Source organism: Saccostrea echinata, unplaced genomic scaffold, assembly GCF_033153115.1.
Source record: "Saccostrea echinata isolate AGI-Se365-2 ecotype Australia unplaced genomic scaffold, CSIRO_AGI_Sech_v1 ptg000030l, whole genome shotgun sequence".
Lineage (NCBI taxonomy): Eukaryota > Metazoa > Mollusca > Bivalvia > Ostreida > Ostreidae > Saccostrea > Saccostrea echinata.
This window is the reverse complement of record NW_026889779.1, coordinates 31,171,731-31,197,309: the sequence shown is the minus strand read 5'-3', so window position 1 is coordinate 31,197,309 and position 25,579 is coordinate 31,171,731. Positions and strand designations below refer to the sequence as shown.

General features: G+C 33.1%; 1 protein-coding gene across 5 annotated transcripts in view; it reads left to right on the top strand.

The window, feature by feature from the left end:
* LOC133197705 (exocyst complex component 2-like) overlaps positions 1-25,579 on the top strand; it is an 83,065-nt gene that overhangs the window by 18,351 nt on the left and 39,135 nt on the right. For 4 of the 5 annotated variants that reach the window (XM_061333863.1, XM_061333865.1, XM_061333867.1 and 1 more), the window contains 4 exons: positions 3,954-4,132; positions 4,828-4,889; positions 5,231-5,287; positions 24,074-24,424. In XM_061333863.1, the coding sequence (XP_061189847.1) occupies positions 3,954-4,132; positions 4,828-4,889; positions 5,231-5,287; positions 24,074-24,173 (398 nt within the window). In that variant the 3' untranslated portion in view covers positions 24,174-24,424. Of the gene's footprint in view, positions 1-3,953; positions 4,133-4,827; positions 4,890-5,230; positions 5,288-24,073; positions 24,425-25,579 lie in introns of those variants that run through there. The other variant, XM_061333864.1, reaches the window with a different exon arrangement.

Genomic DNA, 25,579 nt, shown 5'->3' with positions numbered 1-25,579 from the left:
GGCTCTATTGATTATATAGTGAAAATGCATTAGTTCTTTGGAAATCTTCTTCTTTGCTCCTGGGTATTAAATAAACTAACTTAGTATATAGTTATGATGAGTAAGAGTGACTCTTCCAAAATGGTGAAATTCATAGCCCCAGGGGCAGGGGTTCTGGTGTTAGGGCAGGGCTCTATTGATTATTTAGTGAAAATGCATTAATTCATTGAAAATCTTCTTCTCTGCTCCTGGGTATTAAATAAACTAACTTAGTATATAGTTATGATGAGCAAGAGTGCCTCTTTCAAAGTTGTGAATTTCATGGCCCCTGGGTCAGGGGTTCTGGTGTTAGGGCGGGACTCGATTGATTATGTAGTGAAAATGCATTAATTCTTTGAAAATCTTCTTCTCTGCTCCTGGGTATTAAATTCAGTAACTAAGTACATAGTTATGATGAGCAAGAGTGCCTCTTTCAAAACTGTGAATTTCATGGCCCCTGGGTCAGGGGTTCTGGTGTCAGGATGGGCCTCTATTGATTATATAGTGAAAATGCATTAATTCTTTAAAAATCTTCTTCTCTACTCCTGGGTATTATTGAAACACATGAAATACATAGTTATGATAATCAAGGATGCCTCTTTCAAAATTGTGAAATTCGTGGCCCCTGGATCAGGGGTTCTGGTGTTAGGGTGGGGCTCTATTGATTATAAAGTGAAATGTTTTAATTCTTTAAAAATCTTTTTCTCTGCACCTGGGTATTATTTAAACAAACTAAGTACATTGTTATGATGAGCAAGGATGCCTCTTCCAAAATTGTGAAATTCATGGCCCCGGGGACAGGGGTTCTGGTGCTAGGGCGGGGCTATATAGATCCTATAGTGAAGGTGAATTATTTCTTTGAAAATCTTCTTCTCTGCCCCTGGGTATTGTTTAAACAGACTAAAGTACATTGTTATGATACCCAAGGATGCCTCTTCCAATATTGTGAATTTTATGACCCCAGGTTTAAGGGTTCTGGGGGGGGGGGGGGGGGGCTTCTATTGATTATAAAGTGAAAATGCAAAATTTCTTTGAAAATATTCTTTTCTTCTTCTGGTTAAAAAAGCAAAGAAGCTAAGTGTATAGTTATGATGAGCAGTGTGCTTCTTCCAGAGTAGTGAATTTCATGACCCCTGGGTCAGATGTGCTGGTGTGAGGGTGGGGCTTTTGATAAGTTAGTGAAAATGCATTAATTCTGTTAAATAATCCTGTTTGCTCCTTAGTGTTAAGCAGATAAACAAAGAGATTAGTTATGATGAGCAAACATATGGTCCCAGGGTCAGAAGCTCTGGTGTTTCGGGGGTGGGGGTTGGAGTTGGGGGCTCTATTGATAATATAGTGAATCTGTAGTAAAAATGCATTATTTATTTAAAAATCTTCTCATCTGAGGCAAACAGAGTAAAAGTTTTTATAAGGAAGGGAATTTTTACCAGATTTTTGAACATCTGGACCATTTGGTCAAGTGTTCTGGTCCTGGCCAGGGCTCTATTAGTTTGTATTCTACTGAGAGGAGTTATTCCCCTTTGCCATTTACTTTTGATTATTAATCACTGTAAATAATGTACTTGAAAGGTAAATAGAATAAGAGAATTATGCAAAAACTTTTATTGTGTAATACAAAAAGTACTTTCATAGTTTTAATGATCAGATAGACTTGTAAGTAGTAGATAAATAAAAATGAGACAAAAATAACTTGTCTTATTAAATATTCATCAAAGACCAAGAGAGGCCAATGTAAGAGATTTCAACAAAGAATTAAAATAGTACAGAAGCATTGATAATTTGTTAATATACTGTATGGTGATAGTGATAAATGGGGAACAGATTAGAACCTAATTTATGAACTGTTAATGAATATTAAGACCAATTATTTTGTTGATCATGATCACCCTATTTTTCTTGCTTTTTTGGGTAACAAAGCTTCACCTTTCAGTTCATTTTATACTCTATGCATCCTTTAAATTGTTGTATTGTACTCAGGTGACTGTTAAGGCCCTTGGGCCTCTTGTTTATCATGTTTGGATTACTTGAAAAAATTCTGATTTATAAAAGACCCCATAGTTAACAGATAAACCTAGATGTAGAGTCAAAATAATGTCGAATGGCTTTGATATTAGAAGAACAAATCCAGCTTAAGGAATTAAGAAAATAATTTGCAGTTTTCAGAATTCATAACATTGCATTTAAATCCTCAATTAATCAGACAGTGCAGGATTTCCTATTTTACATTATGGCTGATAAATGATGACCTTTAGCATCATAAATATATTTTCTCAGAATTATCTTTGTCATGTGTTGGAATCACTACATTCATTTGGTGACTGGATCCAATGCTCTCTTTATTAGCTTAAAGTATGTCACTCACTACCTTTTGAGAAAAAATTGGTCAGAACCTCTAATATCAAAATTATCAGTTATAATTTAATTTTTATAACATATTTGAATTTTACAAAAATGCTATGTACAACTTTCAATTTAAAAAAAATCTCAAAATTGGCAAGAAATAAGATCTACAGAGCTGAGGACTATTTCTTGTGGTGGGAGGATATCAGTTAGAAAATTCTCAAAATGTAGACATATGTTGGAACATATTTTTACTCACAGAAATTTTCAGGTTATATGTTAGGAATATTCAGTGCTGGTTTCAAATGATATTTTTATGCCATACCATGAATATGTTTAGTGTTTGTCATGTCCTTTAGTCTATCCAACCGTAACACTGTGTTCATGCAGCTTAAGGTCACATTATTTTTGTGTTTATTTTTTGTTTCAAAGAAACCAAAATTCATACACTGACACATACTTGAGGGATCTATTCAACTGTGGTATATAAAATTCATATTCTGACACTTATTGCTGAAAGCTTTTCAACTGTGGTATGATTTTCTGACCTTCACCTTCCCTGTGACCTTGACATCACTATTCCCTATTTTGTATTTGTTCAGTTTCAAAGTAACTTACTCAAATGAATACATGGAAATATTTTGATGAGAATTTTTCAATTGTGTCATTATTTCCTGACCTGTTTTACCATTATCTTTGACCAAAGAAGGATGGCAACCAAATTTCTTTTCATGTTGCAATACAAATCTACCTAGGGTAGGGCATGTGTAATGAACATATTTGTAGTGAGAACAAATTTTACTCAATCTTTCAACAATCTTTGCAAAATATTGCAGATATATTTGAAAAAGTCAACATAAAATTGATAGTATTTTTAGCCTGAAATTTGCGTTATTTGACCCATATCTCAAAATTTACATCACTGGTTCTAACTTTTATTTCATTTTGTGAAATTACATGATACTTCTTACCAGATTCATAAAAAGCTTGATATAAGAAAATATTACACTGAGCATTAAGATTTCTGATACCCTAAATATGATATTTTATTAGTGAAAAGGGTCACACAATAATTAATGGAGATTGATATTTTTAAAATAGTATATTTTATTAAAATTATTTTACAGTGTACGTAAAATAAGATTATACCTATTGCCATAGATACATCTGATAATCTATGATTGAGGTAAAAGTGATTAATATAAAAGTAACAATTTAAGTGTAAAAAGGTCAAGTTTGTACTTTTGTTCAGTAGTATGCACACTGACCCCCAAGTTTCTTTTAAATTTTGAGTTGTACTGTAAGACTAGATATTTAAAATAAAGTTCTCAATTAATCCTTGATACCATCAGTGTCAGGAGTGTTATAACTTAAGGTTTATTTGAGACATGAGATTTTGTCAACTAAATTTCCTTAATAATGGATGATTAGCATGACTTTATGGTGCATGTGTGAATAAAAACCACTGATTTCTCTTTTTCTTTGCACATGCATTGAATAACGAATGGTATATTGGATAAATATTAATATACTAAATTAAATCTTTAATATTACATGAAGGGTACGTGGATTAATGATGAATCTTTTGACAGGGGTTAGGAACTATGTCAAGGAGATGATAATGAAGATGATTGAGGTCCATGCTGAGGTGTTTGCTGTCTCACCTGTATTTGTTACCAGGGTAACACAGAAGGTGATTGAGGCAGTGTCAGAGGAACTGACCAGACTGATACAGTGTGTCACAGAACACGGGCCCTACAGTCCTATACAGGTAAACAGTCCTTTAAACAGTCCTATACAGGTTAACATTCCTATACAGGTAAACAGTCCTATACAGGTAAACAGTCCTATACAGGTAAACAGTCCTATAAACAGTCCTATACAGGTTAACATTCCTATACAGGTAAACAGTCCTATACAGGTAAACAGTCCTATAAACAGTCCTAAACAGGTAAACAGTCCTATAAACAGTCCTAAACAGGTAAACAGTCCTATACAAGTAAGCAGTCCTATACAGGTAAACAGTTCTATAAACAGTCCTATACAGGTTAACATTCCTATACAGGTAAACAGTCCTATACAGGTAAACAGTCCTATACAGGTAAACAGTCCTATACAGGTTAACAGTCCCATAATCAGTCCTATACAGGTAAACAGTCCTATACAGGTAAACTGTCCTATACAGGTAAACAGTCCTATGCAGGTAAACAGTCCTATACAGGTAAACAGTCCTGTAAACAGTCCTATACAGGTAAACAGTCCTATAAACAGTCCTATACAAGTAAACAGTCCTATACAGGTAAACAGTCTTATAAACAGTCCTATACAGGTAAACCTACAGGTAAACAGTCCTGAATGGCACTTTATAAAGGTAAACAGGTCCTATATAGATAGATAATCCTGTAAATAGTTTCATAATGTTAACAGTCCTGTAAATCTAAAGCTAAATCAGATTTTTTTCTGTAGGCACGATTGGAGCTGCTGGCATTACAAGAAACAGTCAATGTGTATCTAACTCCACATGCAAGGTAAATGTCAAGTACAGTTGTACTACCTTAGCCCAGGTACAATGTTTTATTTTTTTATTAGATTCCCTATGTTTTGTTTATAATTGTGCTCAGGGAAGAGGGCTCTCTGCCATTTATTTCTAAAAATTGGGTGAAAACAGGTTGATGTCAACTGGATAAGTTTTCATTTTGGTGTCCTTTGATATAATTTTATCACAATAGTCTTACATTACATCATTTTGATAAGCTTGACTCCAGTTAAGAAGATGTAATAGGCTGATTATCTGCACAGACATGGCTTTGTCAGCATATACATGTAAATACCACTACTGTATTAATAGAGCCATTGTTCATTATTACAGGTCATGTTACAAGGATGCTCTGAATGACTTGCCTGTGCTAAAGCCAGAACACAAAAAGTAAGTAAAACAAAATAAAAACTTACAGTACATGTGTACCTAACCTTACTGGTGAATGAGGGATCCAGGGTTTACTGAAGCAGTTACATTTGATGAGGAAATGGTATAGCACTAAATAGATGTATATATTGCACATATTTACTTAACTTGAGGGTCAACTGAGGGAGTGGAATAATTACTTAGAATTTAGATACTGTAGATCACCAAATTTTCACAACAACCTTGTTTTTACGATAGTCATATAATATTTTAAAGCAAGACAAAATTTTTCATAAATTATAGTTTTTGTTGTTATTATAAAAACATACACATTAAATTTTAGCAACCAGACAGTCCTGGGGACCTCTGAAATTACTTCGCTATATCCGTAATTCGTTATATCCGTATAAGGAATTCATTAAATTTATATAGTTGGGGATCCAAAAAACTTCGTTATATCTGTGAATTCGCAATATCCATGTTCGTACTAAACGAGTTTTACTGTATTAGCCATAACACCAGAACTCAGAAACTGCCTGTTACTATCTTTCTGTGAAGGATTTTTATTGTGACTGTAGCAGTGTGCTTCTTATTGAAATCACCTCATTGTAGACATGTACAGAAAAACATAGCATGTTAGAAGAAAAAGTAGAAATATTGCTTCAATATATATATCTGTAATTTAACATATCCAATGAATAAATCATTGATATATAGTACTGGATAAAAAAGAATTACTTTTTTAAGAAGCAAGAATTCACTATGTCCATGTCACAGTATCTGTTTTCATGTACATTGTCTCATTACATAAGACAGATACTACATAAAAAAAAATTGGATGCATCGATTGGTATATAATATACATGTATTTTTTTAACCTTTTTGGTTACAAGATGCAGATATCAAAATTTTAAAGTATTTAGATATTGTAGACCTTCTATGACGTTCAAAATTCTATCTTTTTGCCATCACCCTTATAAATCTATCCAACTTTTTATTACTTTGAAGGACATAATTGTGAAACTTTGAAAAAAAATTAAAATTTATGTGGCTCTGTAAACTTATTCATTAAACATGACTTAAGTTCTTCTATTCATGGTTTTTTAAGAGAGGTTGTTTGTAGCATTTGTCCTTAAAAATGTAACTGATATTAATTAATGGATGACTTCATAGTCACATTATAACTTTTCAGGGTAGCAGGTCTATTTCCAATCCTTATTTTTTGCAATCTAATGGTTTTCAGTCAGGTTTCTCAGTGTCTGCTTAATTTATCTGATAGGCATTTGTTACCAGGCATAATGGGGTAATTAATGATCCACCAGATTGTTTCATTCCTTAAATTCCTACATGTGTACTTAAACAGTTTTTGTCTGAGTATATACTAGTAGCAGGGCCTTATGACCAGATTAGACTGATGGATACAGATGTTCTGTAGAAGTCTGATCTGGAATATAAACTCTGTCTGTGCAAATCAGAACTACATTTTCCCTCAAAATGTCAGCTTTATGATCAAAATACTGATGTCATATAATGATATTAAAATGCTTATTAAATAATTATTAATCATAAATAAACACATCTCTGACAGTATTTATAAAACAGGTGCATTTAGTTGTTATACAATGCTTAACATTACATAATTTGTTCAGGACTCTAAGTTATAAATAATCATAATTGCTACATTCACTCTCGTATCATCCAACTGGTGTAACCTTGACACCACGTGTACCATAAAAAAAGATAGCAGGACGCACCATTGTAATTGATCACATGCAAGGAGGAAAAAATTGAGCTGGTGACATAAATTTTGATCAATACTTGCTCTAAAATTATATTTCTAGGCGGAAAAAAAAATCAGAATGTGAAAAAAATCATTTAAATCATTATGTTCTGTACAAAAGCTAAGACTACTGCTTTATTGATGTGTTAGAACACGGACAACAAACATTGGATGATTCATTGTGGCTTTAGTACATTTAACTGACAGTCTGTCGACCTATCAATAAGTTATGACTTTATTTGTTTTTAACATAAAGGAGATGTTTTAATTATAGGCAGTTTATTTGCTGATCATGGCATTTCAATTTGATGCATATTGAATTCTGATGCCAATTTATTTATAAAATGTGGAATTTTCTGAAAATAAATTTTTTATGTACCGGTATTGCTCAGAACTGTTGATTTTGTCATGAAATGAGTCATATTGCATCTTTATTGATTTTGTAAAACTTGTATAATAAATAGGAGCCATGCATGTATTGTAATCGTTAAGTAGGAGGTTATTCTCAATTTGTTCAAAACAAGATAAGGAGTTGTTTTTATGCACTACTTTTGTGGTTAAAATTTAAATGATAATGGCCTTCATGCCATCATTTCATTGTAAGATTGATATGTTTTTATGTCACAATGAAAAGTAGGATAGAGTGATAAAAGCACCTGTTGTGACACACATTTGTGAAAATAAGTTATCTTGAAGTGGGAGTAGGACTTGACAAAATGCCATTACACAAATATTTTGACTAGAAAATTTGGTTGTTGATGTAATATCAAGTTAAATATGTCAACTCATATCTCTCTCTCAAATATATAGTACAAGGCCTCAAATATGATTTATATTTCTTGAAAAAGGTATCCTTTTGCTTGGAAAGACATTAATCAAAGAATATATGATTCATTAAATTTATTTATAATGATATTTTCTATACAACATGCATATAAAAATTATAATGAATACCTAAATTAAGATTTTGAGCAAATATGTGCAATATTACTTTTTAGCTCACCTCAACAAAGTCAGATGAGCATATGCTATACCCCCGACATTGGCATTGGTGTCAGTGTCTGGTTAAAGTTTTAGGAGCAAGTCCATTCCCAAGTAACTATAGGCCCTACTTGGACCAAACTTGCATGGATGATGTATCAAGGGATGGACACTATCAGACTTGCTTTGGATACTTTTTCCAGATGAGTGACCAGGTTAATGTTTTTGGAGCAGGTTCATTCACAAGTAATTATAAACTTTCCCAATATACCAAACTTTGAGGGATCATGCATCTAGAGTTGTACATTACTTGACCTGCCTTGGATGCTGGATTTGGCCTATATTGTCCAGATGAGTGACTGTTTGCACTACCTGACCAAACTAGCCTGGATAATGCATACTGGGATGGACACTACAGGACTTCCTTTAGATACTGGATCTGACCTTCATTTTCCAGATGAGTAACTAAGTTAGTTTTTGGAGCAGGCCCATTCCCAAGTACCTTCAAACCCTATCTAGACCAAACTTGCAAAGATGATGCTTCAAGGGATGTTCACTACTAGACTTGCTTTGGATGTTGGATCTGATCTACATTTTCTGGATGAGTGCCGGGAGCAGGTACATTCCCAAATAAATATAATTTTACAGAAACCAAACAAGCATGGATATTGCTCTTGGGACACACACTTAGCAAAAAAATCACTAAGTAAAAAAATTTGGTGTGAGATTTGCATTACCTAATAACATTTGTCGATGTGAGCTATGTAATCTTTGATTATACCTACAGTGTATGTTTTCATTTCTACATGACCCTGAACTTTTAAACATGAGTTTAGTCAGTATAGACCTTAGTACATAGATACACATAAGTTAACAGAAGTTAAACTCAGAAAGAGTCTTTCAAACAATCCCAAATTATATTAGCTTAGCAAACATTTTTTTTTTTGGCTGCATGTTGGAATCTAAGCATAATAATCTATATAAATTTTATAGATTTTAATATAGCAAACAATTTTTTAAGGTATAATAATAATAAATATCAGAACACATTGCACAGTAAAAACATATAGTTATTCAATTTGGAAAAAAAAAGAGTATATTAAAATAATAAATTATGGATTATATTACACTGAAGGTGTCAACAATGTTTTACACTCATTTGTATTCAAATATGTTTTAACCTTTGAAATCCATTAACATTTTATAAAATGCTTCAAAACAAAAACAATGTTTGCTTCATATATTTTCAAGTTCATTGCACTTGTGTTTTTTATCCATCTCAAGGCCAGATGGAATCTCCCAGCCTATATAGTTTAAATGTTGATTTTGGTCAAATCTTTGTAGAAGTTAAGGGAGTCCTGTTTACTGCACACACGACTTTTAAACTTAATCAGGCACCCAAAATAGAGCAGACCGGATATTAGGATGATCTGATATATTAGACCAGTACATTATTAGGTGATCTAGTTGTGTCTTGTTTTCTTTATTAACAAACATGGCTAGGTATTTTCTATACATCTGACTTCCCAACTGTGTGTGTGACATTAACAGATATAATCTCTACATTGTTTTGTTTCCTACTTTACACAGCTAACAGTAGCAGGGAGCCAGAAATAGTCTACTGATAATTACTTCTTGATGGTAGCTGTATATGTTCTTCTATAAATCTATATACTTATACCTTATGTCTTTTGTACCCATTGTAAATAAGGTATTGAATGTGATGCTATTTTTAGCTCACTTTTTGACCTTATGTATGTATGTCTTTCTTCATAGTTTCTGATGAACAGATTATTTTATTATTAAGCTCACTTGAGGTATATGCATTAATGAATGTTTTGAACAAGTTCAAATTAGTCATCCATAATAGATTGTTAAAATTTAAGTCTGATTTCTTCTTCAGCACCACTGAGGTCAATTTTGAACAAACCTGGATATACTGCCGTTTTTTAAAAACAAAAAAAAATCTCAAAAAGCATATTTGGGTAAAAAAGATTCATTGTTATCCAAATAAAGAGCAGTGTCTCCTTTCTACAGGGAGTTAAATTGATTGAAGTCATCTAAAAATATTATGTATGACTAGTCCAAAGGACAACACTTAAAATTGTCATTTGTATGTAGTGTCAAATGTTGTCCTATGTTACCCTTGGTACTTGAGTGGATCAAAGTAGTGGTACATGTATTAACTGTTAATTACCAAACAAAAAAAAGATACAGGAAAGATCAATTTGTCGAAGTGATATAAACTCTTTGTCAGATAATAAAGATTCAGGTTTGTGCAAACAGGTGCTCCAGGACCAGGACATCAAAAAATATACATTTTTAAATCAAAGAAGGAAAAATCAAGCTTAGATTTCTACTTCACTTGAACAAAAATAAGATGAATTTAGGCTAGAGACATACTTTCGACTTGCTGACAGCATTCTAGGTTAGCATTTTTAGAGGAGGTTCATTTCACAAATAAATGTGAGCCCATCCTTGACCAAAACTGCATGGATGATACATCTGGCTCCGGGGCTAAAAAACTTAGATGAGCTCACTTTTGATCTCAATCTCACTTTTATATAAGGAATATATAGTGGAAAAGTGAGACAGAGATTAAAAGTCTAAGTTTTATGTCCCCAGAACCTGAGGTTAGATTCTTCGATGCTACATCTAAGAAATATTGTTCTGGGTGGGTAGACAGTTTGGAATATATGAAGCAGATTGGTTGTTCCAAAGTCCTTCCTAGAACAAACTTGCTAGGTTGATGCTTCTAGGAATGATGATAAAAGTTCTGCGGGAAATCTGATCTGTATTTTCTGGATGTATTACCAGGTCTTGTTTTTGAAGAAGGTCCATTTCTAGGTAACCATAACCCCTGCCTTATCCAGACTTGCATAGATGATGCATTTAGTTTAAATGATTGCAACTATACTGTTGCTTCAGAAACATTCAAGATGTGTTACTAACCACAGTAATAACAAAATTAACATATACATCTCAGTGATCATTTTGAGATGAGATCTCTTTGCTTAAAGATAACATTTTTATGTTCCCCAAACGAAGTTTGGGAACATATTGTTTTTACTCTGTTTCTTATTATTATTATTATTATTAAGGTCTTCCGTTTCAGACGGAAGACCTTATAGTGATTCTACTGTTTATTAGGGTCTTCCGTCTTCAGCGGAAGACCCTTCTATTATTCTTATGTTTCTTTTTCACTTTTATTATTAGGGTCTTCCGTCTCCAACGGAAGACCCTTCTATTATTGTATTGTTTCTTTTTCACTTTTATTATTATTATTATTATTATTCCACTTTTTCTTTACAATTTTTGTGCAGAAGATATCTCGCAAACGGTTTGATCGATTTTCATGAAATTTTCAGGGGTAATGCCTTTTGATCTGAAGATGATCCTTTTTTGTTCAAATCCTTAAAATTCACTTCCGGTCGGAAGTTATCGCCCTTTAATCGATTTTCAGATAACCATTTTGTCGACACAAAAACTAAAAAACGGCAAAAGCTAGAGCGCTGAAATTTTCAGCGATTATAGACGACATGTTGAAGTTTTGCACCTGGGTTTTCAAATTTTCCGGAAGTACCTAGTATGGAAGCTCGGTAGGGGTCGAAATTTAGGACTTGAATCAGAAGTGAATTTTCGAGACATTTTTTATCATATCTCTAAAACTATAGAGATTTTCTAAAAACATATTGAATAGAAATTGTGTAGAATTACAAGATCTTTTATATGATATCAAAGAAAAAGGGCTGACTCATCACATTAGGGGCCGAGAGGGGCCGAAAGTCTTTAGTCAATAGCTCCTTCACGATCAAAATTTTGTAATGCATTACTGAAGCAAAAATGTTTAACTCAACAATTTACAACTATATATTATAAAATTCACATCATATATTACATAATTAGGGGCCATTAGGGGCCAGAATGCAAAATCTTTGACGTTTTATATTTCAAAAGTGGGAAATATTTTGATAAGCAATATTGAACAAAAGATGTTCAAAATAATGTTCTAAACAATATGCAACGTTTCATTTTTCTCTAAACGTCCCAATTAAGGAGTTAAAGGGCCGGCCCCTAAATACCTCTTTTGCTAATATCTCGGAAACGAAAAGTTATTTCTGAATGGTTGTGGAACAAAAAGTGTTCAAAACCATAAGAGCTTTAAAGTGATATGAAGAAAAAGGGGCTGGCCCCTCAAAATAAGGGCCGAGAGGGACCGAAAGTCTTTAATCAATAACTCGTTAACGATCAATAGTTTGTAATGCATTACTGAAGCAAAAATGTTAATATTAACGATATACAACTACATATTATGATATTCACATTATATGTTACATAATTAGGGGCCATGAGGGGCCAGAATGCAAAATCTTTAACGCTATATATCTCGAAAGTGGGAAATATTTTGATATGCAATACTGAACAAAAGATGTTCAAAATAATGTTCTGAACAATATGCAACCTTTTATTTTTTGCTTAACGTCCCCAATAAGGAGTTAAAGGGCCGGCCCCTAAATACTTCTTTTGCTAATATCTCGGAAACGAAAAAGTATTTCTGAATGGTTGTTGAACAAAAAGTGTTCAAAATCATAAGAGCTTTAAAGTGGTATGAAGAAAAAGGGGCTGGCCCCTCAAAATAAGGGCCGAGAGGGACCGAAAGTCTTTAATCAATAACTCGTTAACGATCAATAGTTTGTAATGCATTACCGAAGCAAAAATGTTAATATTAACGATATACAACTACATATTATGATATTCACATTATATGTTACATAATTAGGGGTCATAAGGGGCCAGAATGCAAAATCTTTAACGCTATATATATCAAAAAGTGTGAAATATTTTGATATGCAATACTGAACAAAAGATGTTCAAAATAATGTTCTGAACAATATGCAACCTTTTATTTTTTGCTTAACGTCCCCAATAAGGAGTTGAAGGGCCGGCCCCTAAATACTTCTTTTGCTAATATCTCGGCAACGAAAAAGAATTTCTGAATGGTTGTTGAACAAAAAATGTTCAAAATCATAAGAGCTTTAAAGTGATATGAAGAAAAGGGGACTGGCCCCTCAAAATAGGGGCTGAGAGGGGCCGATAGTCTCTGATGAATAACTCTTTAATGCTCAACATTTTGTAATTCATTACTGAAGCAAACATGTTTATCTCAACAATTTACAACTATATATTATAATATTCACATCATATGTTACATAATTAGGGGCCACAAGGGACCAGAATGACAAATCTTTGGCACTCTATATACCGAAATTGGGAAATATTTTGATAAGCAGTGTTGAATAAAAGATGTTCAAAATAAGGTTTTAAACAATATGTAACGTTTTCATTTTTGCTAAACGGCCCCATTAAGGAGTTGAAGGGCCAGCCCCTAAATATTTCTTTTGCATATATCTCGGAAGCGAAAAAGAATTTCAGAATAGTTGTTGAAAATGTTCAAAATCATGAAAGCTATAGGAAGATACCAAGAAAAAAGGACTGGCCCCTCAAAATAGGGGCCAGGACGGGCCGAAAGTCTTTAATCTATAACTTTTTAATGATCAATATTTTAATACACACTACTGAAGCAAAATTTTCGTCTTAATTTATTTTTATCATTATATTAGAACAAAAATCTCAGTCAAATTCTGACCTCATCTTATCAAAAATCGGACGGAAGACCCACTCGTTGCTCGCAACGAGATCGCATCTAGTTATTCTTCTTTTTTTTCTCCTTACCGATTTTGTGCAGAAGATTTCTCGGAGATGAATTGATCGATTTACTTCAAATTTTCAGAGTTTATGTCTTATCATCTGAAGTTTGTACCGGCATTTTAAAATTTGAAAAATCACTTCCGGTCGGAAGTTATCGCCCTTTTATCAAAATTCAGAGGACCTCGTTGTCTGCGATGGAACTCAAAAACGGCTTAAGCTAGAGCGCTGAAATTTTCAGTGATGATAGAGGACATGTTGCCATTTTGCACCTGGGTTTGGATATTTTCCGAAGTGCCTAGTATGGAAGCTCGGTAGGGGTCGAAATTTAGGACATGAATCATGAGTGAATTTTTGAGACATTTTGTATCATATCTTTTAAAGTATAATTATTTTGTAAAAACATACTGAACAATATTTGTGCAGAATGACAAGATCTTTAATATGATATCAAGAATAAAGGGCTGACTTGTCATGTTAGGGGCCGAGAGGGGCCAAAAGTATTAAATCAATAACTCTTTAACGATCAATATTTTTGTATACATTACTGAAGCAAAAATGTTTATCTTAACAATTTACAACCATATATTATGATATATACATCATATGTTACATAATTAGGGGCCATAAAGGGCCAGAATGCCAAATCTTTGGCACGCTATATTTCGAAAGTGGGAAATATTTCGATAAGCAATATTGAACAAAAGATGTTCAAAATAATGTTCTTAACAATATGCAACCTTTCAACTTTTGCTAAACTTCCCCATTAAGGAGTTGAAGGGCTGGACCCTAAATATATCTTTTGCATATAGCTCGGAAATGAAAAAGAATTTCTGAATAGTTGTTGAACAAAAAGTGTTCAAAATTATGAGAGCGTTAAAGTGATATGAAGAAAAAGGGGCTGGCCCCTCAAAATAGGGGCTGAGGGGGGGGGGCGAAAGTCTTTGAACAATAACTCTTTAACGATCAATATTTTATTATAAATTACTGAAGCAAAAATGTTTATCTCAACAATTCACAACTATATATTATGATATTCACATCATATTTATATAATTAGGGGCCATAAGGGGCCAGAATGCTAAATCTTTGAAGCTTTATATCTCAAAAGTGGGAAATATTTTGATAAGCAATATTGAACAAAAGTTATTCAAAATAATGTTCTAAACAATATGCAACCTTTTGATTTTTGCTTAACGTCCCATTAGGGAGTTGAAGGGCAGGCCCCTAAATATATCCTTCGCATATATCTCGGAAACGAAAAAGAATTTTTGAATAATTCTTGAACAAAAAGTGTTCAAAATCATGAGATCTTTAAGGTGATATCAAGGAAAAGGGTCTGACCCATTAAATAAGGGGCTGAGAGGGGCCGAAAGTATACACTCAATAACTCTTTAATGATCAATATTTTGTAACATATTACTGAAGCGAAATAATTGATCTTCACACACTTTATCTAAATAACATGATGTTGATATCATATATTACACAGTTAGGGGTCTTTAGGGGGCCAGATTGCATAATCTTTGGTGCAATATGTCTCGAAAAGGAAGAAAATTTTGATAAACAGTATTGAACAAAAGACGATCAAAATAATATTCTGAACAATATGCACTCTTTCAATTTTTGCTAGACGTCCCCATTTAGGACTTGAAGGACCGCCTTTAATATTTCTTTTGCATATATCCCAAAAACAAAAAAGAATTTCTGACTAGTTGTTGAACAAAAAGTGTTCAAAATCATGAGAGCTTTAAGATGATATCAAGAAAAAGGGGCTGACCTCTCACATTAGGGGCCAAGAAGGGCCGAAAGTCTTTAATCTATATCCCTTTAATGATCAATATTTTGTAAAACATAATTAAAGCAAAATTGTTCGTCTTAACAGTTTATTTATATCATTATATTTGAACGAAAATTTCAGTCAAATTCTTATCTCATCTTATCAAAAATCGGACGGAAGACCCACTCGTTGCTCGCAACGAGATCTCATCTAGTTATTATTATTATTTTTTTCCCGTTTTTTGTCCAAGCGATTTCTCAGAGATGGCTCAATGGATTTTCTTGAAACTTTCAGGGATTATGACAAAGAAAATAAACTAAAAACATTTTTAAGGATTTTGCAAAATTCACTTCCGGTCGTCAGATATATCCAATTTTCGTTTTTTCAAAAGAGATCATGTCCGGACGATATCTCAGAAACGGTAAAAGATTAAGACCTCAAACTTTCAGGGATTATAGATCATGACAAGTACGTTTGCAGAATATGTTTAAATCCGTCAGCCGTCACTTCCGGTCGTCACAGGAGGAGATCAAAGAAATCGAAAATTTTAACTTTTCTTATTTTAATTAAATCTTGCATTGCATTATTGCATCTGTTTTACATTTTCGAAATATGTTAGTCCCACTGGAAAAAGAAACGTCAACTTCCGGTTATAAGAGAAAAACTACATAATTTGAGTATTTTACTTTCCAATAAATATCGCTTATAGATGAAGTATTTGAAATGATTTTTAGATATGTTATTTAGACTGCAAATGTCTAGAGTAACTTCAAATATCTTGGTAATATTCACTTCCGGTCGCATGTTTTACTGTCCGCAAAATAAGAACTTGTCAAAGTGAGATCTCAGAAACGGTAAGAGATTAAGACACCAAACTTATATAAGTAATAGAACTTAATGAGTAGGCAAAACTCTTTGGGATAATAGCGTCAACCGTCACTTCCGGTCGTTACAGGAAGTGATCAAAGAAGTCGAAAATTTCAACTTTTCGCTTTTGAAATAAAACTTGCATCACATAATTGAATCTCTTTCACAGTTTCTATATGTGTTGGTCTCACTGAAAACAAAAAACGACACTTTCCGGTTATAAGAGAGAAACTATGTTATTGGGATTTTTAATATTCCCAAAAATGTCACTTATTGATAAAGTTTTTGAAATGATTTTTACATATGTTATTGATACTGCAATTGTCTAGTGTGAAGTCAACCATCTTAGGAAAATGCACTTCCGGTCACGTGTTTTTCTGTCCTCAAGTTGAGATTTTGTTCACACAAATGCTCAAAAACACTACATGACTGAAGTCAAAAACTATCAGAACTTATAGTTAGTTACCAGTTTATCTACATCATGTAAAAATCGTACGTTGTCGTCACTTCCGGTCGTGACAGGACGCGATGCAAAAAAGTGAATTTTTAAAGTTTTTTTCTTTTTGCAGAAATGTTTGGCTAATGCAGATGTTAGATAGACCATGACCATGCAAATTATTTTTATACATTTTATTCGTTTGGAGCACTTTCGTTCATGACGAAGTACATAAAGAAAACAGAAAAGTAATTCCGTTTGTTTATATCTGTATCTACATATCTTTGGAAGCCTTGAGATAACTTTTGTTATTATTTAGAGTAATCTTATTGAGATGATTGTGAGTTTTTTTTTTTAAAAAGTCAAGATAACGGAAGACCTGTTATTGCCTAGGCAATAAGTATCTAGTTAAGGTCTTCCGTCTCCACGGAAGACCTTATAGTGATTCTATTGTTTCTTATTATTATTAAGGTCTTCCGTTTTAGACGGAAGACCTTATAGTGATTCTACTGTTTCTTATTATTATTATTATTTTTTTCCCCAAAATTTTGTGCAGGCGATTTCTCGAAAACTATTCAGTGGTTTTAAATGAAACTTTCAGGAATTATGCGTCGTTAAATGAACTTTGTTCATCAGAAGAAAAATTTGGAAAACTCGCTTCTGGTGCCAAGTTATTGACAGTTTTCTGATTTTAAAATGAAATTTTGTCCCCCCTTTTTTTCAAAAATGGTTTAAGATATGAACTGGAGACTTGTTAGAGATGATAGGTTATGTCTTCTAGATGAGGAGAATTACCTTTTTGTGCGTCGTCAGTACTTCCGCTCGTTACCGGATGCGAATTTAAAAAAGTCGTATTTTTAAACTTTTTTGTTTTTCTATATTTTTCTTTTATTTTAATAAGGTTAATAGAAGCTCTTCTGAAAATGCTTTATATATAATTTATTTTAGAATTGATCAATCCAAACTCTAGATATTCGCATTTCTAAATTTGAAGCGGGTCCAAAATGGCGGCTGTCTCTGTAAACTCCGATAAGTAGGTCAGAATTTACGGAGTCAGCCGAGCGTTTGTTTGAATGAAAGTACCATAAGGATCAAAGAAATGTGAAGGAAATGTTGGATTGTCACATCACAATTACGTTGCAATTCTGTTTCGCAATAGAGTTTTAATCCGGGGTTTCCTCAAACGTCTACTATAATTTTTCTTGTTTGTATCTCAAAGTAGAAAAACGACATGGCTACAAGTGGAAATACAATAACTACAACCTTTTGTTTTACACCACGGAAAAACTGATCCTAAACCATGGTTATAAGTAAAAGCTTTTCAAGAAACTTGCCTGACTAAAGCAATCAATATATAGTAATTATTAAGTGGCCATTGTTTTTTTCCCCATGCAGGCTTGTGTCATATTAAATGAACAGAAAAGACAGAAATAAGAAAACCATTTTTTTAAAGATTGTTTAATGAAAATGATTTAAATATATTTTTTCTAAAAGATGTTGTTATTGAACATAAATGGTATCAGATTCCCTGACCGTCGCAGGACGAGACATGTTTTTGGGCGAAACATTCCAGTCTTCCCATGAATGTGTAACTAATCGGGATAGTCCACTTTGGGGGTAAACAGGAAAATAAAACTTGTAGAAAATCTTACCTAAATTACTGCTTCAGTGTTACTTATCCATACGATATATAATAAGTACAATATGATAAATATACTTTCTCAAGTTCGATATTCAGGTTATAAGAACATACATTTTGAAATTTCATTGAAGCCATCACCATTCAATAGAAAATACATTCCGAAGGATATGCTCGAATATTTACCCGTGACGTTTCGCGCGAAATAATGTATCGTGATCAACCTTTCGTAGTAGACAAATGGTCTGATGCAGAAGTATATAGAAGTGCAGAAAAAGATTACATGGACATGCAGGTATATGGAATTACATGAAATAAAAAGTTGAATACATAAAGAATAAAAGAAAGTATACAGTATCATCAGAGAATGGCTAAAGATATGAATATGAAACTTGCTGAGGTGATAGAGCATCAAATGTAGATATATTGATCGACAATTAATTTTCGTCGTTCTTACTTCCGGTCGCAAACGAAAGTGAATTCAAAAATGTTAAATTTGCAAACTGTTTTGTTTTTCAGTATTTTTCTTTGGGATTTACAGGGTTAATAGAGAGTCTTTTAGGAGTTTTATGTATGTTTTCATCTTTTTGATTGAAAAAGTTTGCAGAGATTTTTATAAAATTCACTTCCTGTCGAGTGATTACCTGTCCTCAAAATTAGAATTTGTTCTCACAATATTGCTTGGCAACAGTAAACGACTGAAGTCTAAAACTTTCAGGTCTGATAGTCAGTCATCAGTTTATTTGAATCGTGAGAAAATCTTGTATCGCCGTTACTTCCGGTCGTGACAGGAAGTGATGCAGAAAAGTGAATGGTTAATGGTTAGCTTTCTTGGATTTTCACGCTGAATTTCTTTTATCACTTTTTCAGAGTGAATATTTTCTTTTATTTTCAGAATTGGACGGAAGACCTCTCATTGCTCGCAATGAGTTTCTAGTTAAGGTCTTCCGTCTTCACGGAAGACCTTATAGTGATTCTACTGTTTCTTATTATTATTATTATTATTATTATTATTATTCTTTTTTTTGACAAAATTTTGTGCACGCGATTTCTCGAAAAGTATTCAGTCGTTTTCAATGAAACTTTCAGGAAAAATCAGTCATTGTATGAACTTTGTTCATCACAAGGAAAATTTGGAAAATTCCATTTTGGTTCCAAGTTACGGGCAATTTCCTGATTTTAAAATGAAGTTTTGTCGCCCCTTTTTCTCAAGAATGGCTAAAGATATGAACTGGAGACTTATTGGAGAGCATAGAACGTGACTTCTAAATTTGCAGAATCGCCTTTTCGTTCGTCGTCGGCACTTCCGGTCGTTTACGGAAGTGATCAAAGAAATCGTAAAATTTCAACTTTCTTTTTTTAAATCAATACTTACATCACATTATTGCATCTCTTTTGTAGTTTCGAAATATGTTGGTCCCACCGGAAACAAAAACGTCAACTTCCGGTTATAAGAGAAAAACTACATAATTTGAGTATTTTTCTTTCCCATTAATATCCTTTGTAGATAAAGTATTTGAAATGAATTTTAAATATGTTATTTAGACTGCAAATATCTAGAGTAACCTTAAATATCTTTGTAAAATTCACTTCCGGTCGCGTGTTTTCCTGTCCTCAAAATGAGAAGTTGTCTGAGCAAGATCTCGGAAACGGTGAGAGATTAAGACACCAAAGTTATATGAGCAACAGACCTTAAGATGTAGGCAAAACCATTTGGGTTCAGAGCGTCAGCCGTCACTTCCGGTCGTAACAGGAATTGATCAAAGAAATCGAAAATTTAAACAATTCTTTTTTTAATTAAAAATTGCATCACTTTATTGCATCTTTTTCTCAGATTCGAAAGATGTTGGTCCCACCGGAAACAAATACGACAACTTCCGGTTAGACGAGAAAAACTAAATAATTTGAGTTTTTTTAATTTCCAGTAAATATTCTTTATAGATAAAGTATTTGAAATGAATTTTAAATGTGCTATTCAGAGTGCAAATGTCTAGAGTAACCTTAAATATTTTTTTCAAAAATTCACTTCCGGTCGCGTGTTTTCCTGTCCTCAAAATGAGAAGTTGTCTGAACGAGATCTCAAAAACAGGTAAAAGATTAAAACACCAAAATTTGAGGGGTAGGTGAAATCATTTGGGTTAAACGCGTCAGTCGTCACTTCCGCTTGTCACAGGAAGTGATCAAAGAAATCAAAAATTTTAACTTTTCTTTTTTAAATTAAAACTTACATGACTTTATTGGATCTCTTTTGCTGTTTTGAAATATGTTAGATTCCACCGGAAACAAAAACGTCAACTTCCAGTTTTAGGAGATAAACTACGTTATTCTTATATTTAACTTTCTCATAAATATCCCTTATCAATGAAGTACCTGAAATGATTTTATGCATGTTGTAGATACTGCAAATGTCTAGAGAACAGTCAGAGATTTTTATAAAATTCACTTCCGGTTGTGTGTTTACCTGTTCTCAAAATTAGAATTTAGTCCCACAATGTTGTTCAGCAACAGTAAACGACTGAGGACTAAAACTTTCAGGACTGATATTCAGTCATCAGATTATTTGAATCGTGAGAAAATCTTGCATCGCCGTTACTTCCGGTCGTGAAAGGAAGTGATGTAAAAAAGTGAATGGTTAATGGTTAGCACGTTGGATTTTCATGCTGACGATTAGGATTAAATCTCCAGAGTGTCTGAATTTCTTTTATCACTTTTTCAGCTTGAATTTTCGTTTTTATTTTCAGAATCGGACGGAAGACCTCTCATTGCTCGCAATGAGTTTCTAGTTATTATTATTATTCTTTTTTTTTTAGACAAAATTTTGTGCACACGATTTCTCGAAAACTATTCAATGAATTTTCTTGAAATTTTCAGGGATAAAAGGTCTTCATATGAATTTTATATAAAATTCCGTTTTTTGGTAAATTCGGTTCCAGTGCCAAGTTATGGACAATTTTCTGATTTTAAAATGCAATTTTGTCCTTGAGTGTTCTCAAGAATGGCTTAAGATATTAACTGGAGACTTATTAGAGATGATAGAACATGATTTCTAGATTGGAGAGGGCACCTTTTCGTTCGTCGTCGGCACTTCCGGTCGCTTACGGAAGTGATCAAAGAAATCGTTAAATTTCAACTTTCTTTTTTTAAATCAATTCTTACATCACAATATTGCATCTCTTTTGTAGTTTTGAAATATGTTGGTCCCACCGGAAACAAAAACGTCAACTTCCGGTTATAAGAGAAAAACTACATAATTTGAGTATTTTTCTTTCCCATTAATATCTTTTGTAGATAAAGTATTTGTAATGAATTTTAAATATGTTATTCAGACAGCAAATGTCTAGAGTAACCTCAAATATATTTCAAAAATTCACTTCCGGTCGCGTGTTTTTCTGTCCTAAAAATGAGAAGTTGTCTAAGCAAGATCTCGGAAACGGTAAGAGATTAAGACACCAGACTTATATGAGCAACAGATCTTAAGATGTAGCCAAAACCACTTGGGTTCAGAGCGTCAGCCGTTACTTCCGGTCGTCACAGGAAGTGATCAAAGAAATCGAAAATTTCAACTTTTCTTTTTTTTATTTAAAGGTTGCATCACTTTACTGCATCTTTTTCGCAGATTCGAAAGATGTTGGTCCAACCGGAAACAAAAACGACAACTTCCGGATATAAGAGAAAAACTACAAAATTTGAGTATTTTACTTTCCTATAAATATTCTTTATAGATAACGTATTTGAAATGAATTTTAATTATGTTATTCAGACTGCAAAGGTCTAGAGTAAACTTAAATATCTTTCAAAAATTTACTTCCGGTCGCGTGTTTCTCTGTCCTCAACATGGAAAATTGTCTGAGCGAGATCTCAAAAACAGGTAAAAGATTAAAACACCAAATTCTTATGAGTTGCAGACCTTGAGGAGTAGGCAAAACCATTTTGGTTAAACGCGTCCGTCGTAACTTCCGGTCGTCACAGGAAGTGATCAAAGAAATCAAAAATTTTAACTTTTCTTTTTTAAATCAAAGTTTGCATCACTTTATTGCATCTCTTTCGCTGTTTTGAAACATGTTAGATTCCACCGGAAACAAAAACGTCAACTTCCGGTTTTAGGTGATAAACTACGTTACTTCGATATTTAACCTTCTCATAAATATTGCTTATCGATAAAGTACTTGAAATGTTTTTATGCATTTTGTAGATACTGCAAATGTATAGAAAAACGTCAGAGATTTTTTTTTTTATAAAATTCACTTCCGGTCGCGTGTTTACCTGTCCTCAGAATTAGAATTTGTTCTCACAATATTGTTCGGCAACAGTAAACGACTGAAGTCTAAAACTTTCAGAACTGATAGTCATTCATCAGTTTATTTGAATCGGGAGGAAATCTTGTATCGCCGTTACTTCTGGTCGTGACAGGAAGTGATGCAAAAAAAAGAATGGTTAATGGTTAGCTTTCTTGGATTTTCACCCTGACAACCAGGGTTGAATCTCCAAAGTGTCTGAATTTCTTTTATCACCTTTTCAGCTTGAATTTACGTTTTTACTTTCAAAATCGGACGGAAGACCTCTCATTGCTCGCAATGAGTTTCTAGTTATTATTATTATTCTTTTTTTCTACTTTCTTCTCCGGTACTTTTTTGTCCGGGAGTGTTCTCATAGAACCACTCATCCGATTGACATGAAACCTTTTTAGGGTTAATAGGCATGTTGTGTAGGTGAGTGGAACGAAGGTCATTTTGCGCGCACATGCATGCACGTGCGCGCGCGTGCAATGAGTGAAATGACTGATATACTTGATGAAGCCGTAACTTTTATATTTCTTGATCAATTGCTTTGAAACTCAAAATATAAAGATATATTAGTAGTCTAGACAAGACAACATGGTCAAATTAGCGTGAACTCAGGCGCATGCATGTGCGCTCTTCTCTGATTGGCTGATACAAAAATCTCAATAATTTCCTTGTTTTTTGACAAAATACTTTGAAATTTAGAATATAAGTATATATTATAAGGTGCTACAACATGTTATATAGGAAATTTCTTGAAAACACGCGCATGCAGGTGTGCTGCAAACTGATTGGTTGAAACTTTAAATGTCTTTAACTCCCTTGGTTTTTAACAAAACAGGATGAAATTTAAGACATGGATAGGTACATAGAGCTCCTACATTATGATACTATCAAAATTGAATGCAAGGCCATGCATGCGCGTATGCTGAATTTTGATTGGCTAATACTTAAAGGGTTACATCTCTCTTATTTTTCAATGAAATTCTTTAATATTTAAAACAAATGTATGTATTGTGAGACACTATAAGATAATTAATGTAAAAAATGTAGCTATTAGATTGGCTCATACCCATATGGCTATATCGGAGTAGTTTTCCAATGAAATACCCTTAAAAATAAAGTGTCCATCTATATTACAAAAGTATTGTCTAATTTATTGAAGCTTGTAGGGAATGGGGCATCACAAGGGATTGGGGAGCCGTTTGGGGAACATCTGTAACGGTTCCCGTTACAATTAGCACTAGTTAGAAATGAGCTGAATACTCTATGATAACTTTATATCTTTTTTTATGTGTGTATGAGTGCATTTCTGACAAAATGCTATTTTTTTTATAGGTTGCAGGAAGAACTGCTGAATAAATTCAAATCTCAGATGAAATTCCAGCTTATGTGTTTCTATGGTGACAGTGTAATGAGGACTTCTAGTGTTGCATAATTCTATTGAGCAGACAGGTATTGTGCAATTTCCACAGGGAAATTAAAACTGCAGTGATAAAATGAAAAAGCAGTATGGATCCTGCAATAATTGTACAACTTATACACAACGGAATTTAAATTCTTTAAACTACCAATTAAGTGCTTAATTATTATCAGATGAACAGATTCTTGTGCAATATTTTTAATTTTGTTATGTGAGGTATTACATAATTTTGTTTTTTTTTTAAATTATAAAATTATTTAAGAAAACCATGATTTTTGAATATCATAACTTGCCAGATTCTGGCTGGCAAACAGGTTTAAGGCAGACAAAGATATCTGATAAATGGATCGAGGCATTCAATGGTACAGAGTATACTCTACATGCTACCTTTTATGTGTTGATCGAGGGATGAAAAGTTACCCACATGTCAACAAAGCAGTTTTTTTTTTTTACAAACTTGCATGAGTTTAGACATGCATATGCTTGTGCTTTATGAAAATCTGTAAAATGATGTGAGCATCATCAGGCAACAAAGCATGTTAATCAAGTGTAAACTGCAGAGGTTTGGATAAGTAAGATCTAAATATTGTGAGAACTACCGGATTTGACAGTCAGTTGAACACACTTTTCAGTTAATTTTCAGCATATGTAAGTCAAGGATAGCTTCCTGTTCATGTGAAAACTGGAGAGGTCTGGTCTGGAAAGCTGCCCTGAATTATCTCCAGCAATCAGATAGCCGGATGTTGTGGAGTGTGTGTTTGTTGTACAACAACATGCATTGTGATATTAGTGTCAGAATGTTACATAACTACATATCCTTAAATATTTCTGCTATAAATACATAGATCAACTCATAATTCATCATGGATATTGTTATAATTGTTGCATTTATTCACATTTTTCGAAATATCTGTTAGTACAGTGAAAATGAATGTAGCAAATTCATGCTAATACCAGTCATAAGTTTTCACTTAACTAATAAAAATGACAAAATTAATTGCATAAAATGAATTAACTTAGTAAAACATATTAACATGATAATCAAGGCCGTCAGTTTTGATATCCTTAATCCTTGTTAAAATTATTTTATTTTAAAAAGATGTATATTTTGGGCCAGAAATTAGTAAGCTTTTCTTTGAGAACTGTGCCTCTCTGTAGTTAGTAGGAAACTAAAGTCAGTGATGCTCTTTTTAATTCTGTCAGTTTTTTTTATTGTCTATTCATAGACATATAAGAGATACGTCTATGACCTATCTCAGTCTAGGAACCTTTAACCTTTGACCCTCAAATATTGGGCATCAATTATATCTGAAGCTAGCAAGTTAAAGATTGAAAGGTCAAATGATGCTCTATAAATCTGATACTGAAGGCTTAAATAGTACTCACACATATTATGGTAGCTTTAATGTTAATCTTTGATC